Here is a 17,312-nt window from a genome sequence, read left to right as displayed (position 1 = left end):
CATGTACCAGGACAACAAAGTCCCCCTCCCAAAACCCCTCTTTCCCCAAAGTTCCTTGATTTGGTGGAAGACACCAAACCCAGTTTAAATTTTATTTTGCATTTTTTTCCTGTCCTTATTTTTCACTCCACTTATGAGTGAGACAATCTAGTATTCATCCTTCTCAAGGGATATTGATATTTTTTGTTGGATTCACCTTTTTTTTTTTTTTTAATCTTGCTGGGCCATGGATTCTAAAGGGATAAAAATGAAAGTTTCAAATCTTTTTCCATACCCATATCTTTTATTCAGTTTTATACAACAAGTGAATTAGTGTATAGATTCTGATTCAGAACTCCGAACACTTAGTTTTATACATGATTAATTTTTCAACTCTGTTGACTTTTTGCAATAATAGGATCATCATAATTTATTTTGACTGTTTCTAGGAATTTGATTCACACAGGATTTTTAGCTTTCAGAGGTGAGACTTAGATGGAATTTTATATCTTAGAATTTGGAGTCACTTGATGGTATTAAGTAACAGTATTTTTGAATTTTTTGTTGTGAATTGACTATAGTTGGTCCTAATTATTGCAAAATCAAAGACATTTTTCCTTTGTTCAATAAAGCTTATATATACATGGAAGGCTTCATCAAATGATTATATATTCAAATTATCCTTCTTTTAAAAATTCTCTTTTACTTTTTCACTGTTACATTTCGTTTAGGTAAAAGTCACACAGAGTACAGAAGGTCATGATCAGCCCCAGCTGATAAAAACACTGCAGAAAGGAGAATACTTTGGAGAGAAAGCTCTTATCAGGTGAATCTCTGAATTTATATACTGTGCTTAAGATGCTCTACTTGTTTTTTCTTTCTTGTCTTTATTTGTTGCTGAGGATCAAATTCAGGAACTCTTGTACACAATGTCCACACTTCTACTGAGCCAAATTGATGCATACCCTGTAAGTGATTTGTTTAGTATATACAAGTACTATTCAGAATTACCAAATATCAAGCTACACATTAATGGAAGTTAGTAAACATTTTTTAACTGTCTTCAAAACTGCTGTTATGATACAGAAAATAATATATACTGATTTTGCACAGGGAATAAATTGGAAAGTCCTAAATTTGACCTTGAAAAGAAATACAACAGATGTCCTATTAAAATAATCCATATTTAAAAATTGATTTCAGAAGTTATAATTACAATTTTCCCTTTTAAAATGAATTTTCATATTTCTGAAATTAAAAGCATTGCCCTGTTTTGGTTTAAAAATTATTAAACAATGAATCTACATATTCTGTGTGCTTTTAGACCATCATTCCAAAACTAATATTTTCCCAAGAATTTTAATCAACTTATTTTACAAATTTCAGAAGTAACATTAAGTAGTACATTTGAAATTCCTAGCTAAACCTTAGGTCTTTTGAGGAATGAGTACATTTACTGTAGATCTTTAGAAACTCAAAAAGGTTCAATAAATGACTCTTGAAACTCAGAAAACCTCAACTTTGAAACAAAAACCACTTCTTTAAAATTAAATGTAAATAACCTTACAAAAGAGCAATTATAGTTTTGAGAAACACATTTTTTCAGTTATATGTTTCTAAATGAATATTTGAATTCTGAGAAATTGCTCAAAATTTGTATTACAGTGTGCCTTTATTTCAAATTTATTCTTCTAATGAGTAACATTTCCCCCTTTCTATCCTCCATATTTGCCTAGAAAGCTCCAGTTCTTTTGACTGATATGTCAGTATTATATAAGTACAGAGTGAGGAAAAATGTTCAAAATATGTCTGAAGGCAAATGTGATTGATAAGGCTCTTTAAATAAAAATTTTAAGTTAATAACTTAAAGGATTTTTTAAAAAAATTATTTATAAGATGGAAACATGAACAAGACCATAGGATAAGAGGGGTACAACTCCACACAATTTCCACCACCGGAACTCTGTATCCCACCCCCTCCCATGATAGCTTTCCTATCCTTTATCTCTCTGGGAGTATCGACCCAGGGTCATTATGGGCTGCAGAAGGTGGAAGGTCTGGCTTCTGTAACTGCTTCCCCACTGAACATGGGCACTGACAGGTCAATCTATATTCCCAACCTATCTCTCTCTTTCCCTAGTGGTGCAAAACTTTGGGGAAGTGGGGCTTCCAGGACACACTGGTGGGATCATCTGCCCTGGGAAATCTAAACCTAAAGGATTTTAAAATACAATGTAAAGAATGAATTTTTCTTTTCTATTTTCTAGTTAGTAATGAATTGTTTAAATACTAGGAAAATTGTCCTTTTTTTCATATGAAGGAATTTAAAACTTTATTGTAATGTACTTATATCACTTGAAATTTGAATATTTTTTCTTAGCATCTGTATATTACCTTTTTCATATGTATAAGCAAAACAACTAATGTTTGAAAGGCAGAGAAACTTATGAACACATTGTAGAATCAAAGTAGCTCTTTAAGGAAAAGTTGCTGTTTGTTTTTGCTGTATTTGAACTATATCTTGCTGTGCTGCCAATTACAGTATTCTCTTATGAGAAACATGGGAATTTATGTTTAGTATGGACACCTTGTTCCACAAAGCCTTTTAAGTTCTTAAAGTGAAAATGAGTGAAGGGTATTGAGTGGAAATATTTTTACATTTGGTGCAATTTTATACTATCAAATTTTAGGGCCACTAACTGTGATTTAGTATTCCTTGTATTCTGTCTGCTTCCTGGACTTGACACTCAATAGTCCCAGGAACTCCTTCACAGTTTTATTTGCAAAAATAAATTCATGACACTTAACATAGTTATGAATAAAACATATGTGTGTTTATGAGCAGCTAATACATAGGAAATGTTTATAGAGAAGATTCCTGGCTAAAATAATGACACAAACAAGTGAAAGGGATATTATACCTTTTAATTTTGTTGTTTTTTACAGTTCAAATGGTTGGCTAACATATGATATCAGTTATGTATGTTCATGCATGTGTTTATTTACCTAGTTATATACATGTCTCTAGAAATCTACAAACATAAATTTTAATTAACAACTACCTCGTTCTCAATTTGAAACTCAAGTTGAAATGCTTCTCACTTGTGTCTTTTAGAAAGGATCCTGAAAACCTGGGAGAGACTGTGGTTATTTCACAGGTCTCTGGATGCTTGCTTTGTGGACAGGGGGATTCTTTGAATTACTGGAGATGAACTATTAACATTCCCCCCTGTCTTCTCAGTAAGGGAAGACAAATTCACTATACTTTTTGTGAAGCCATTTTTTCATGAAGTTACCTAAACAATCTCAATATGCTTGTTATTCTAGGTTACCCTACATGAACTTCAGAGAGCTGGGTCCTCTAAGGATGTACCTTTTGTAATGTGTCTAGTTTCTAACTAGGAAAGGAAGGAAAATAATATAAATGGTGTCTAAGGAAATACTTATCTCATGCTTGACCTATTAGTATTCATTAGCTAACAAATTTTGCTATCATTTGATCTATTAAGTTCACCTTCAAGGTGCACTATTATATTATGTGTCCTTGAAAGAGAAAGATAATGTGTCAATTACAGTGTGATTCATGGTCCATTGTAAACCAGACTCTGACTTCAGAGGATTTAATGAAAAATTCACGTCTTAAACTCTGTGAATGAAAGTATTTATGTATCTACTTAACCCATTGGGTGATACGACTCTAAAAAGATACTTCTTGGAGGGGAATTTTCTTATTGGTTTGTGCTTTATGCTAATTCACCGAATGTGTTTCCATTAATTGTCTCCCATCAGTTCATTTTAGTTTTGCCTGCTTATTAGTGAGCACATCCTGTTTGATCAGAGGAATGCTATTTCACTTTGGCTGGCACAAAGCACAGAGAGAGATTCTATGCTCAGCTGCAGTCACTGAGTCAGAGCACTTTTCACCCTGAATTCCTTATGTACCTGCCCTTTATTGGGGAACAATTTAAGTACTTTTTTCTGCAGGGAGAAGGGAGTGGAGAATTAATTACAATTTTTTAAGTTTATACTTAGGAAGATTTCAGTGATGGCATTTCACACATAGTAACTGATTCCCTCATAGTAGTTACTGAATTTGTAAAGCTAGACAACTAAATTTCTTTCCTATTTTTGTCTACAGTGAAGATGTCAGATCTGCTAATATTATAGCTGAAGAGAATGACGTTGCCTGCCTGGTTATAGACCGAGAGTAAGTACACTGGTGCTGTTGGGAAGGCAGGCTCCTGCAGCACCTGAAGACTTGGCTTTCCATTACTCCAAGGGCCTATCTTCTCATTCATCACCCCTTAGACATGTTGGCCTGTCTTCAGCAGTGAGAACATTCTGTTAATATTTATGGAAGGAATGGGCCCTTATGACCTGAATCTGCCCATTGGCAGAGGCAGATACTAGCAGGTTAAATATTTTGTGTGTAGAGTTTATACATAAATATCAGTGATAGACTGATTTGAATTCTTCATCTTCCAGAGCAATGAGGTTATTAGTGTTATATGGAGTCTTTTGTGTGAAGTTTATCAAATGGGAGGTTTATTACAACATGGGTTTATTTATTAGTGATTTAATATTTATTCACAAAATTATATTATATCAGTGGTACAATACCACAACTTTCCCACCACCAGAGTTCTGTGTCCTGGTCCCTCCACTGGAAACTGCATTAGTTCTCTCAAGATCACAGATATGGGTTATATAATCTATATATATATATATATATATATATATATATATATATATATTGCCCCCCCTTTTTTCCTATTCTCCTGCCGTCTTTTCTCTTCCTTTCTAAGTCACACCTACTACTTTTGAGTGTTCTCCCCCACCCCCTTTTTTCCCCTTTTCTCTCTTTGGGTCCTGATGGAATTAGAGTTTAGAGCCCTCTGGTCATCTTCCCCTAACATTTACCCCTCTGGGAGTATGGACCAAAATCTTTTTAGGGTGCAGAAGGTGGAAGGTCTGGCTCTTGTAAATGCTTCTCTGGACATAGGTGTTGGCAGGTCAATCCATACCCCCAGCCTATTTGTATCTTTCTCTAGTGGGGTAGGGTTCTGGAGACAGAACAGAATATTTAATGAACAGGAAACATAACGTAGGACTAGAACAGGTGAGAATAGGGATTTTAGGGTGGACAGAAGCCAGGAGGTCTATTTTAGGTCTGTGTCAAGGCACCCATAACTTTGTTGTTTTGTTTTGTTTTTTTGCCTCCAGGGTTATTGCTGGGCCTTGGTGCCTGTACCACAAATCCACTGCTCTGGGAGGCTATTTTTTCCCTTTTGTTGCCCTTGTTTATTCATTGTTATTGCTGTCATTATTGTTGGATAGGATAGAGAGAAATAGAGAGAGGAAGGGAAGACAGACAGAGGGAGAGAAAGACACATGCAGACCTGATTCACCGTTTGTGAAGTGACCCTACTGTAGGTAGGGAGCTGGGGGCTAAAACAGACATCCTTATGCCTGTCCTTGGTCCTTGTGCTTGCACCATGTGTTCTTAAACTACTGTGCTACTACCCAGCCCCCGACTTTAGTAATTTTTGCTGGAGCTTGATAGCTAACTTGCAGGTGGACTGAAAATAATGTCTGGGAAGGTGGTTTCAGAGTTGAGAACAGGACTAGAAAGCTGAATCAAGGCAGAGAATAGCTCCCAAACTTGAAGAAAATAAATAAGTACAATTAATTACTTACCACACTGATCTGACTCAAGACCCATATCTAATTCATATTTAGCAGAGGAGCCTGTGTAATCTATGAGGACCTCCCTGTCAGTTTGTGTTCGCAGTCCATGGTCACAGATGGGGACATTCTAGGCTGCACTCATTTTAGGACCTTATGAATTTTTTCCCTCACAGAACATACTTAATAATTTAAATCATCTATTTTTTGTATTTATTTATTTATTTTCCCTTTTGTTGCCCTTGTTGTTTTTTCTTGTTGTAATTATTATTGTTGTTGTTATTTATGTCATCAGATCACCTTTCACAAATGCTCACCAGATCATTGACTGAATAAAGGGGTATCTTCCTTGCAATGTAGTACAGTAACTGAAAGCCTGCAGCTATTTTTTTCTAATTCATTCTTTTATTTTTTAATTTTATTAGTGATTTCATAATGATCAATAAAATTGTGGGATAAGAGGCATAAAATTCCATACAATTCCCACCACCAGAGCTCTGTATCCCATCCCCTCCATTGGAAGATTCCCTATTCTTTATCCCTTTGGGAATAGGGACCAAGGTCCTCTATGGGGTGCAGAAGGTAGAAGGCCTGACATCTGTAATTGTTTCTCTGATGGACATGGGAGTTAATTCATTTTTAATTTTTTATTAGTGATTTAATAATGATTGACAAGATTGTGGTATAAGAGGGGTACAATTCCACACTATTCCCACCACCAGAGTTCCATATCCCCATCCCCTCCATTGGAAGGTTCCCTATTGTTTATCACTCTGGGACTATGAACCAAAGTTCTTTAGGGGAACAGAAGGTGGAAGGTCTGGTTTCTGTAATTTCTTCTCTGCTGACATGGGCGTTGACAGGTCAATCCATACTCCCAGCCTGTTTCTACTTTTCCCTAGTGGAGTAGAGCTCTGGGGAGGTGGAGTTCCAGGACATATTGGTGAGGTCATCTGCCCAGGGAAGCCAGGTTGGCATCATGGTAACATCTGCAACTTGGTGGCTTTTTGAAAAGCATTAAAATATAAAGCAGAACAACCTGTTTAATAATCAGGAACCTACAGGTAAGAGTATAGCAGATGTAATCTGGGGTCTTCATGTTTGACAGAGCTAGAAAGTCCATTTTAGGTATATTCCAAGGGGCCCATGACTTTACTAATTTTTGCTTGAGCCCAACAGCTAACATGCAGGTGGGCTAGGGATATTGTCTGGAAAGGTGATATTAGAGTCAAGGATAGGACTAGAAAGCTGGATAAAGACAGAGAGTAGCTCCTAAGTATGGGAAAAGTATATAAATACCATTGACTGTAAACTCCATTCATGTGACCTAGGGACCATGTCTGTTCATACTTAGTACAGGAGCCTGTGTCACCTCTGCATCCCTGTCAATCTGAGCTCAGATTCCATAATCATAACTAGGAACATTCTAGGCTAAACTCATTTCAGGACGCATCTTCCTCGAGTGGCAGAGTATGTTGATCCAGCCTCCCTTTGGAAAGTGGGGCAATTTCTACTGTTATTCTACATTGAGGGCAAAATCCTGTAGTGGTCCACAAGAGGGTTTATGATATAATTCATTATTTTAAAGAGTGCAATTGGAAGAATTGCAACATACGCCTGTAACACTGCTTTACCACTTGTAAAGCTTTTCCCCTGCAGGTGGGGTTTGGGGATTTAAACCCCAGTCCTTGTATATTGTAGCATATGTGCTTAATTAGGTGTGCCACCACCAGGCCCCTGCAAAGAGTTTTTGAGGTAGCAGTGCTATCTATATTTAAAGTACTTCAGTTAATTGAATGGAAAATAAAATATGAGTGGCAGAGAATAAAGTACGTGTTTCCCACTTGAAAATTCAAGTATTGCATATTTGAAATTGTGTGGAAATACTGTTTTACTTTCCACTACTCTGTGGTCAGCAGTGCAGTAGAGAGTAGACCTGGAGTGGAAAACAGAAAATATCCAGCAAATGAAATATGCTTAATAATGCTGATCTAGATTCAGTGTGGGTCAAGGTCTTTGGGATAAGGCAGAAAGCAATGTTGACAGTCTACTAATGAGATGGCTTAGGCTTTTTTTTTTCTTTTTTGCCTCCAGGGCTATCGCCGAAGCTCAATGCCTGCACCACGCTGCTCCTAGAGGCCATTTTCCCCATTTTTGTTGCCCTGATTGTGCTTGTTGTAGTTGTTATTGTTATTGTTGTCATGGGCTCATTGCTTTTAGCTGTTTTTGTGGTGAATCTTCATTCATCTTACTTTGTGATGTGTTGAAGATGTTACAGAGATGATTAAAACATTGTTCCCAAAAAGACACCCTTTTGTAGTTGGGGTAAAAATACCTCAGTAATCACAAATCAAGGGATATTGCCAAGTGTGTTGATGAGGAATTGTTGGGAGGATAGTCAAGGAATCACTGGTGAAGAGAGTTATTTATGTTCTCACAGGAAATAACATTAGCAATAATTCCCAGAGACAACAGGGCAAGGACAGGGGAATCAGAGGAGACATACAACAAACTTGTGAAACAGGCTGTTTTAGAGCAAGACTCTCTAAGCTAAAGTAAAGTAAATAAGTGGATTTTATTACAAATTAATGTAAAATGAGGAGTATCTGAGGACAAAAAGATATTTTTATCCTTTATTTTAATTTCTTTATTGGAGGATTAATGGTCAACAGTAAACTATAATAGTTTGTACATGCATAACATTTCTCAATTTTATACATAACAATACAACCCCTACTGGGTCCTCTGTCATCCTTTTGCAGGACCTGTACTTCCCTCACCCCCAACCCCCCAGAGTCTTTTACTTTGGTGCAATACACCAACCCCAGTTCAGGTTCTACTTGTGTTTTCTCTTCTGATCTTGTTTGTCAACTTCTGCCTGAGAGTGAGATCATCCCATATTCATCCTTCTGTTTCTGACTTATTTCACTTAACATGATTTCTTCAAGTTCCATCCAAGATCGGCTGAAAATGGTGAAACCACTGTTTTTAATAACTGAGTATTATTCCATCATGTATATATACCACAACTTACTTAGCCACTCGTGTGGTTGGACACCTGTGTTGCTTCCAGGTTTTGGCTGTTACAAATTGTGCTGCTATGTTCTCCTTGATTTTTAATATAGTTTAATTTCATCATGCAAGGTTAGAAAATCCACTGCTTTCATGAATTATGTTAATTTCAGTAAACAGATCATGAGGACAATTTCCTTTCTACAGTTTTCTCTAAGGGGAGAAAGAAAGAAAGGAAGGAAGGAAGAAAACAACTAATGTAAACCTGAACAGCAAGGTGGAGAGCTATAGAAATGTTTATTTCTTGACTGAAAGGGTGAATTTTTATGACTTCTAATAACTAGTTATAAATTTAGCATAAATTACTGGAATATAATTTTACATAGCTGTGAGACTAACTATACAAATAGTCATTTATGAACTTAAGTATGATGTCAAGTTGCAGTAGTAACCCTTAGCACATATTTTACTTTCTTCATGTAGAACATTCAACCAGACAGTCGGGACTTTTGAAGAGCTACAAAAATATCTGGAAGGGTATGTGGCAAACCTGAATCGTGATGATGAAAAAAGACATGCAAAGTAAGTGGAGGAATCTTTTCCTAAGCTGATTTGACTCCCGAAGCAGATGGCCTTGGGGCTGGAGTGGTGTGGGTTGCTCTGCAGTTACTTCTAGTGTGTATCCACCACAAACAAGCTGAGGAGTTCATTTGAGTTGTTTCAAAGACAGCATCTTGTATGAGTAGACTGACTGCTATTTCAGCCTGTAGGCTATTAATTCATTGTGATGGGTGATGCATGGGACTCTCTGTGAAAATTTTTCTGAGTGGGGAGTTTGAGAAAAAGGATTTCTTTTTTTAACATTGTCTGGTAGCTTAGTCTAAAAGTATATTGAGTCAGAATGAAGATGTCTCCTATCCTCCATTCCATGAAAATTGGACAAGAATTCCAAAGCATAGGATGATGCGTTTATTTTCATTTTAGGTAAAGAACTAGGGTCTATTAAGAATTATACAACATAGAAGCTATTGCTCACATGTGTGAGTAATATGTGTAGGTGTGGATGTGGTATAAGAAGGAGTTAGATAATTCCCTGAATGTAAGAATGCTGGTGAAAAAAATCATTTATTAAATAATGCTTTGTAAACATTAAATTACTTGAAAACCCTTTACTAAAACATTTTATAGAGAGAACAGTTAAACCTATATTCACTATCTACTATCGTCAAAGCTGAATTGTAAAAAGTTCTGTGAAGTTTAAGCTAAATTAGAAGTCAGGACCTCATAAATTGTTTCTTTCCAAGAAATGTATTCACAATTTTGATGCCAAAGACCTTTTGGGATACCAATTTATAACTCTGTAGTACAGAGCAGTAGGTCTTAATTAAAGAGAGAAAAACAGTGTTTTCAAATGCTTGTAATACTTGGTTTTAAAGAAAGGAATGCATCTTCATTTTTTCAAAGCAGTTATTCTGGTTTAGCCATGGAAAACTTCAAGATCCAACAAGGATAGCAAAGATAACAAAGATTTGCAGTGTCATTTTCTTCTTTACAACGAAGCAAAGGAAATGAGTTTTTGTTTTAAAGAAACAGAAACAGAGAGGGAAAGAGACCACAACATCAAAGTATCCTTCATTGTGAAGGGACTTGGGCTCCAACCTGGGTGACACAAAATAGCAGCACACTATCCAAAAGACCTTTTTTGCTGGCCCTGCTTGGTTTTATTTACACTCACTGATTATTTAAAAAATTTTATTGAAATAGATTTTTTTTATATTTATTTTTATTTATTCCCTTTTGTTGCCCTTGTTGTTTTTTTTCTGTTGGTGTAGTTATTATTGTTGTCATTGTTGTTGGATAGGACAGAGAGAAATGGAGAGAGGAGGGGAAGACAGAGAGAGGGAGAGAAAGATAGACACCTGCAGACCTGCTTCACCGCCTGTGAAGCGACTCCCCTGCAGGTGGGGAGCCGGGGTTCGAACCAGGATCCTTATGCTGGTCCTTGTGCTTAGCGCCACCTGCGCTTAACCCGCTGCGCTACCGCCCGACTCCCGAAATAGATTTATTTTAATAAAAAGAAAACACCATTTATTTATGTATTTTTGAGAGGGATTAACAAGAGCACCTCTGAGTTTTGGTATATGGTGATACCAGGGATTGGATTTGGGGCATCAGGCATGCAAACTGAGCTGAAATATATTTTAAATAGCACACAGTTTGGTGGTTTACCTCTCATTGATTCAATTTGACATTTGTTCTTTATTGTGTGTCAATTTTTTCTTTTCATATTCTGCTGTTTTCCATCCAGATATGATTGAGATGGCCTTTGAAGTAACTGTGGTCAGTAACTATATGCTTAAGTGTTATTGTGACACTTTCTTGTATGAGGGATGTATACAAAGTTTTACTTCTCTTCTCAGGAGATCCATGTCTAACTGGAAGCTGTCCAAAGCACTCTCATTGGAGATGATTCAGCTGAAGGAGAAGGTGGCCAGATTTTCTTCATCATCCCCATTCCAGAACCTTGAGATTATCGCAACACTGGGCGTTGGTGGGTTCGGAAGAGTTGAGCTTGTAAGGGGTTTACGTTTCAAGCATCTGAGAGTAGCCTTTTGACTTCTCTTTTGTTTTATATTCCAGTGTGTGTTGGAGGATTGTGTGAATTGTTGTTGCTATCCTAAATGTTGCTTTGAACTGAGACTGAAGAAGCATACCTTTCAATCTGTATGTTGTGTGGTAGCAAGCCTGTGCCATTCAGTCAATTGTAAATATGTAGTTGCTACTCCTCAGCATCACATCCTTTAGTGAGCTTTTCTTGATGATGATTATTGAAGAATATATCAAGTAAGCATTCCCAAAGAAGTGCCACAGAGATTTGTGATTTTAACTCTACTCTGATGTCTGTATTTGGCCTTCCTTGTCCTATTTTAAGGTTGTTCAAACATTTCTACTAGGAAAAATGAGGATGAGTGCAGGGGGCTGTTTGAAGAGCAGCTCTCTGTTGTGCTGAGCAGGGCAGCTGGGATTTCTGGCTGTTGTCACAGCATCTTCCACATCGCCACCTCTCTGAGCTTTCTCTCCAGCATCCAAGAAGAAGAGGGGAAGTACTTACTGAACATGAATTCTACTGTATGGAGTTGCAAGAAGCCTTCTGTTGCCTAGCATATTTGAAACAATTCTTTATATGTGAACCTCTGGGAAATGAGCTGACACCTCAGCCTGATTTGAAATGCTGCTGGGAAACTCCACAGAATAGGCTTCACATTCAGTCAGTACTTCCCCTCTGCCTGGTGAGAGCAGGGAGAGGCAGCTACTTGGCAGCAGGAGGATAGTTTGATTGCTTTTTAGATGATATGGAGAAGTACGAGCATATCCACCAGCAGTGGTATATTCACCAATGACTTTGGCATATAAAATGCCAAGATCAGTTTTTTTTTCTCTCAGTTAGCTAATAATAATTGAAGTAGTAACCCCACCATGAATTTAAAATGTTGTAAGCAGCACCAAGAACAAACCTAAGCAAAAAGTGTCTGTACAAGTTTTCTATGTGCTAAATATTGTCTCTGTGTGGCATTTTAAGCATGTCCTAGTAATGCCTATTAAAATTCTTTTATTTGGGGCTGCAAGACAGCTCGCCTCATTGAGCAAGTACTTTGCCCTGTATGCTGTTTGAGAGGTTTGAGCTCCAATACCACATGGGAGTGCCACAGCATTATGGGAAGTTTGGGGCAGTGATGTTTCTTCCCTTCTCTCTAGTCTCTATCTGAGAAATTTAAAACTCAGTCTAGAATCAGTGAAGTTGTGCATACAACCCCCCCACACCACAATAAATTTATTTATTTACTTATTTATTTTAAGGAGAAATTCTATTTGTCCATCTAGACCAGTACTCTATCACAGAGCTCTCTGCACAGATGGAAATGTCCTGCACTTGTGTAACAGTAGAGTAGCCACTGACTAAACATGGCAAGTGAGCTTTCATCTATGGCTAGTACAACTGAAGAACTGCATTTTTAATTTTAATTAACTACTCAGCTCATCTTTTTTATGTGGCTCTAGGTCATGAACTCAAGACCTTATGCATGTATATGTTCGAGCAGATTTTTTTTTTAATTTAAGAAGAGAGAGGAAGGCAGAATGAAGAAAGCGAGAGAGAGAAGTAAAGGAGAGGGTGTTGGGCAGTAGTGTGTGGGTTAAGCGCACATTGCGGAAAGTGTGTGGACCTGCTTAAGGATCCTGGTTGGAGCCCCCTGGCTCCCCAGCTGCAGAGAGGTCTCTTCACAAGTGGTGAAGCAGGTCTGCAGGTGTCTTTCTCACCCCCTCTCTGTCTTCATCTCCTCTTTTTATTTGTCTCTGTTCTATGAAACAACAGTGAGAGTAATAACAACAACAATAATAACCACAACAATAAAACAAATAGGGCAACAAAAGGGAAAAATAGCCTCATAGAGCAGTGGATTCATAATTTGTAGTGCAGGCATAGAGCCCCAGCAATAACCCTGGAGGCAAAAAAAAAAAAAAAAAAGAAGAAGAGGAAAGAAAAGAAAAAGAAAATAAGGAGAAATACCACATCACTATTCCACCATCCATGGAGCTTCCCCCTGGTCTCATCCATGGTGCTTCCATGTGTTACCAGGACTTGAACCCAGGGTTTCATGTATGGTAAGACATTTTCTTTACTGGGTAAGCTATCTCCCAGTCCAAATTTAATTGATTCAAAATGAAATAACCCTGTGTGACTAGTGGCTGCTTATTGGATAATGATGATATTACTTTTGATTTAATATTTTTGTTTTGAAAGTTAAAGTTAAATTATTCATTAAGAATGAATAATTTTTGACAATTCTGGTTAAATTTTTTCTTTTTACACCCACAAAATTGAATAGGTGTCTATTAATTCTTCTAACCAGAGTTCTTTTATTTTTTTTCTTTCAAATCAAAGTCTTTAGAGCCATGACCCAGTTATGTGAACTGTCTTGGTAATTATCATGAAATGGAAGTGTGTTCCTTGAATAAAACTCAGTTCTCAGAGGAACGAGTGTTAGAAGCTCTCATACTGTTTAAATGTGAAGGATTCCCCCCCCCCAGTAGTTGGCATAATCCCTGTAAGTATTGCAAATCTGTCTCAGTATGTTAATTTTGAGTGCATTTCTCCTCTTGCATAGGTTAAAGTGAAGAATGAGAATGTTGCTTTTGCAATGAAGTGTATACGGAAGAAGCACATTGTTGACACTAAACAACAGGAACATGTCTACTCAGAAAAGAGGATCCTGGAAGAGCTGTGCTCCCCCTTCATTGTCAAGTAAGTGGGCACTCAACTTCCAGCTATTCTGATGAGTGTCTTCATGCCAGATGGCAGAGAAGAAAAGAAAACCCCACTTGAAATTCTCCATCCAATTGTGCATCGAGTGGTAGAAGTTTGAGACTTGGGGCCAAAAGTTAAGCTTATTTTATTCTTTTATATATATATATATATATATTTTAAAGTTTTTTTAAATATTTATTTTATTTATTCCCTTTTGTTGCCCTTGTTGTTTTATTGTTGTAGTTATTATTGTTGTTGTCGTTGTTGGATAGGACAGAGAGAAATGGAGAGAGGAGGGGAAGACAGAGAGGGGGAGAGAAAGACAGACACCTGCAGACCTGCTTCACTGCCTGTGAAGCGACTCCCCTGCAGGTGGGGAGCCGGGCTTCAAACCGGGATCCTTATGTCGGTCCTTGTGCTTTGCGCCACCTGCGCTTAACCCGCTGCGCTACAGCCCGACTCCCAAAGCTTGTTTTATTCTTAAATAGACCTCAGGAAAGTGTGTGCGTGTGTGCATGTGTGTGTATGTGTGCATGTGTGTGTGTGTGTGTGTGTATGTGTGTGTGTGTTAATGTGAAACTACTGTGGAATAATTTAAACTGATCATTTAATGCATACCTCATGCAGAATTTGGAAGCAAGAACTCATTTGAAAGACCTCTAGGGCATGCAGATGTTGGATTTCTGCAAGAAGTGACTATAGGCTTATGTCTTCTGCCAACAAGCAACAGACTGTGGTCATAGCTGTTCCTAGCAGCCCAATGACCACCTCTTAATAGTTACTATTCTAGGAGCTGGTCATCGACACACCCAGTTAAGGTGCATATGTTACCATACAAAGACCCAAGTTTAAGTCCTCAGTCTCCACATGAAGGGGTAAGGCTTCATGAGTTATGAAACAGTACTGCAGGGTCTCTCTCTTTTGTACTCCCATCTGATCTTGCTATATGTCTTAAAGCCCCAAGAGTAAAGCTTTAGTCATTTCTGGATGGCATAAAGTGCTTTTAGGGTGAGTAGATTTTATAATTTCTTATAAAAAATATTGAGAGATTCTTCCAGCCTATTTATATTCCTAAAGCTATTTTCTTTTTTTGAGACTAAAGAGAAGTCTGACCCTATATAATGCTGGCAATGGAAACATCTTCAGTTACCATCATGTTTACTATGCTTCAGAATATTCCCTTTTAAACTAGTAGTTTATTACTATGTTTTGATGACTAGTTTCAAGGCATGCATTCAGTTTTACCCATTTCTTTCTTTTGCGGCATCTTTGATACAAAGTAGGGCATTAACAATAAGAATGACTATTAATGGCAGTGCTTACTTAGAGGTTAACATATGCTAGGTCCTCTTCTACTCAAACACACACATATATAACTATAAAATATTTATAGTCATCTCTGCTTTTATCTATGTTACATGCATACTTAATATCTACAATTTATTTGTTGTATATAGTATATTTTAGACAAAATTATTTATTAACTAACTGTATATGCAATAATATAACCAGTATATAATAAAATGAAAACATGAATTCATTTGATACTCCTAATAAAACAGTGAGGTATAAATTTTATGCATTGTCCTTATTGAACTAGAACTACAGGAAAAATAAATAATCTCACTAATATGTGGCCTGTTAGGAAAATTCACATGTCTAGTTAACTTGAGTCCAAATCCACACTTACAGAACTTCACTAAATTACTTTGTTGTCTGGCTAGGATAAGGCTGATGCATTCTTCTGTAACTTGTGCCTGGTGCTAGAAGGGGAAAATAAAGCCTCTTGATTAAGACTCAGAAACTACCTTGATCTTGTATTGAATAAGTTGCCCCTGGTCAGATTGAAGCTGTTATCCTCCAGCTTTCTGGGACTGTTGCCCTCTTAGGAAAGGGCTTGATATGATCAAAAGCCCAACAAGCAAAGATGAACACAGCTGCAGCATGTTTGGAAGATGAGAGTTTTTGTTCAAAATACTATTAATGGTGCTCTGGACTCAAAAGAGTTTTTAAAATTAGATTTTTAACAGTTGTGTTTCTGTCTTCACAGATTATATCGTACTTTCAAGGACAGCAAGTATGTATACATGCTTTTGGAGGCCTGCTTAGGTGGAGAACTGTGGAGTATACTAAGGGACAGGTAATGAAGGAGAACTGCAGGTGCTGGGTGGTGGTGCACCCACTTGAGCACACACATTACCATGTGCAAGGACCTGGGTACAAACCCCCAGTTTTTGCCTGCAGGAGGTGAAACTTCATAAGTGCTGATGCAGTGCTGCAGGTGTTTCTCATTCTCTTTCCCTGTCCCTTCTCCTCTGAATTTCTCTCTGTACTGTCAAATAAGGGAAAGGAAAAAAAGAAAAGAAAAGAAAATATGGTCTCTGGGAGCAGTGGATTCATCATCAAGACATTGAGCCCCAGTGATAACCCTGGTGACAATATAATAAAATACTCTAGACAATAACTTCGATCTCTTTCCATATTATCAAATGGACATTATATTCATGTTTATTTAGAGACAAGAAAGAAGTTATTTCAGAGGAAGAATACAGTTTATTTTAATTCATGAATTAGTTTATATTTGTTGCCTGAGCTTCTTGCCTACATAATTGTTGTTTTATTTTAATTTTCCAGTAGAAGGTGAAAGAGAGAGAGAGAGAGAGAGAGAGATAGAGAGAGAGAGAGAGAGAGAGAAAGAGAGAGAATACACACCACAGCACCACTAAACCACTTTTGAAACTTTTGACTTTGTGTGGTGTTCCTGTGTGGTGATCAGGGGCTGGAACCTGGTCTTCATGCATGGTGAAGACTGCACTCTACCAGGTAGACTATTTCATGGCCCCAGAAAGTAGTAGTACTTGTTAAACTAGCTACAGTGATATTTTCTCTGCTAATGTTATAATAATGTGTCACAGGCACTGTGTGCTTATGGATGCCTGCAACTTTGTGGCAACCATCTTTATTCCCATGTTAGGGGTTAAAGAACCCAGGGTTTAGTGAACTGCCTGTGGCTACATGGTTCAGATAATGCAACATAGGTGTAAACCTAGATATTTCACATCCTGCATTTCTCTTTCTTTCTATCTTTCTTTCTTTCTTCCTTTCTTTTCAATAAAGATAGATAGATAGATAGATAGATAGATAGATAGATAGATAGATAGATAGAAGAAAGTGGAGATCATAGGGCTAAAGCTTCTTTTAATGAGATGGAGCCTGAGTTTGAACCTAGGACACATATATCATAAAGCAACACACTATATAAGTGAGATATTTTGTGGGTCCAGATTCTGATATTTTTGAAGTGTAGATTAAAAAAGGGTTGGTGAGTAGT

The 17,312-nt window shown here is 37.3% G+C and overlaps 1 protein-coding gene across 3 annotated transcripts in view; it reads left to right on the top strand.

Moving 5' to 3' along the window:
* The window catches only part of PRKG2 (protein kinase cGMP-dependent 2), a 118,980-nt gene that overhangs the window by 62,122 nt on the left and 39,546 nt on the right, over positions 1-17,312 (top strand). For 2 of the 3 annotated variants that reach the window (XM_060187926.1, XM_007518499.3), the window contains exons 8-13: positions 711-805; positions 4,118-4,186; positions 9,160-9,258; positions 11,097-11,250; positions 13,842-13,978; positions 16,032-16,121. In XM_060187926.1, the coding sequence (XP_060043909.1) occupies positions 711-805; positions 4,118-4,186; positions 9,160-9,258; positions 11,097-11,250; positions 13,842-13,978; positions 16,032-16,121 (644 nt within the window). Of the gene's footprint in view, positions 1-710; positions 806-4,117; positions 4,187-9,159; positions 9,259-11,096; positions 11,251-13,841; positions 13,979-16,031; positions 16,122-17,312 lie in introns of those variants that run through there. The other variant, XM_060187927.1, reaches the window with a different exon arrangement.

This window comes from Erinaceus europaeus, chromosome 3 (assembly GCF_950295315.1).
Source record: "Erinaceus europaeus chromosome 3, mEriEur2.1, whole genome shotgun sequence".
Lineage (NCBI taxonomy): Eukaryota > Metazoa > Chordata > Mammalia > Eulipotyphla > Erinaceidae > Erinaceus > Erinaceus europaeus.
Note: the sequence above shows the minus strand (reverse complement) of the source record. Positions and strands in the feature narration are given on the sequence as shown.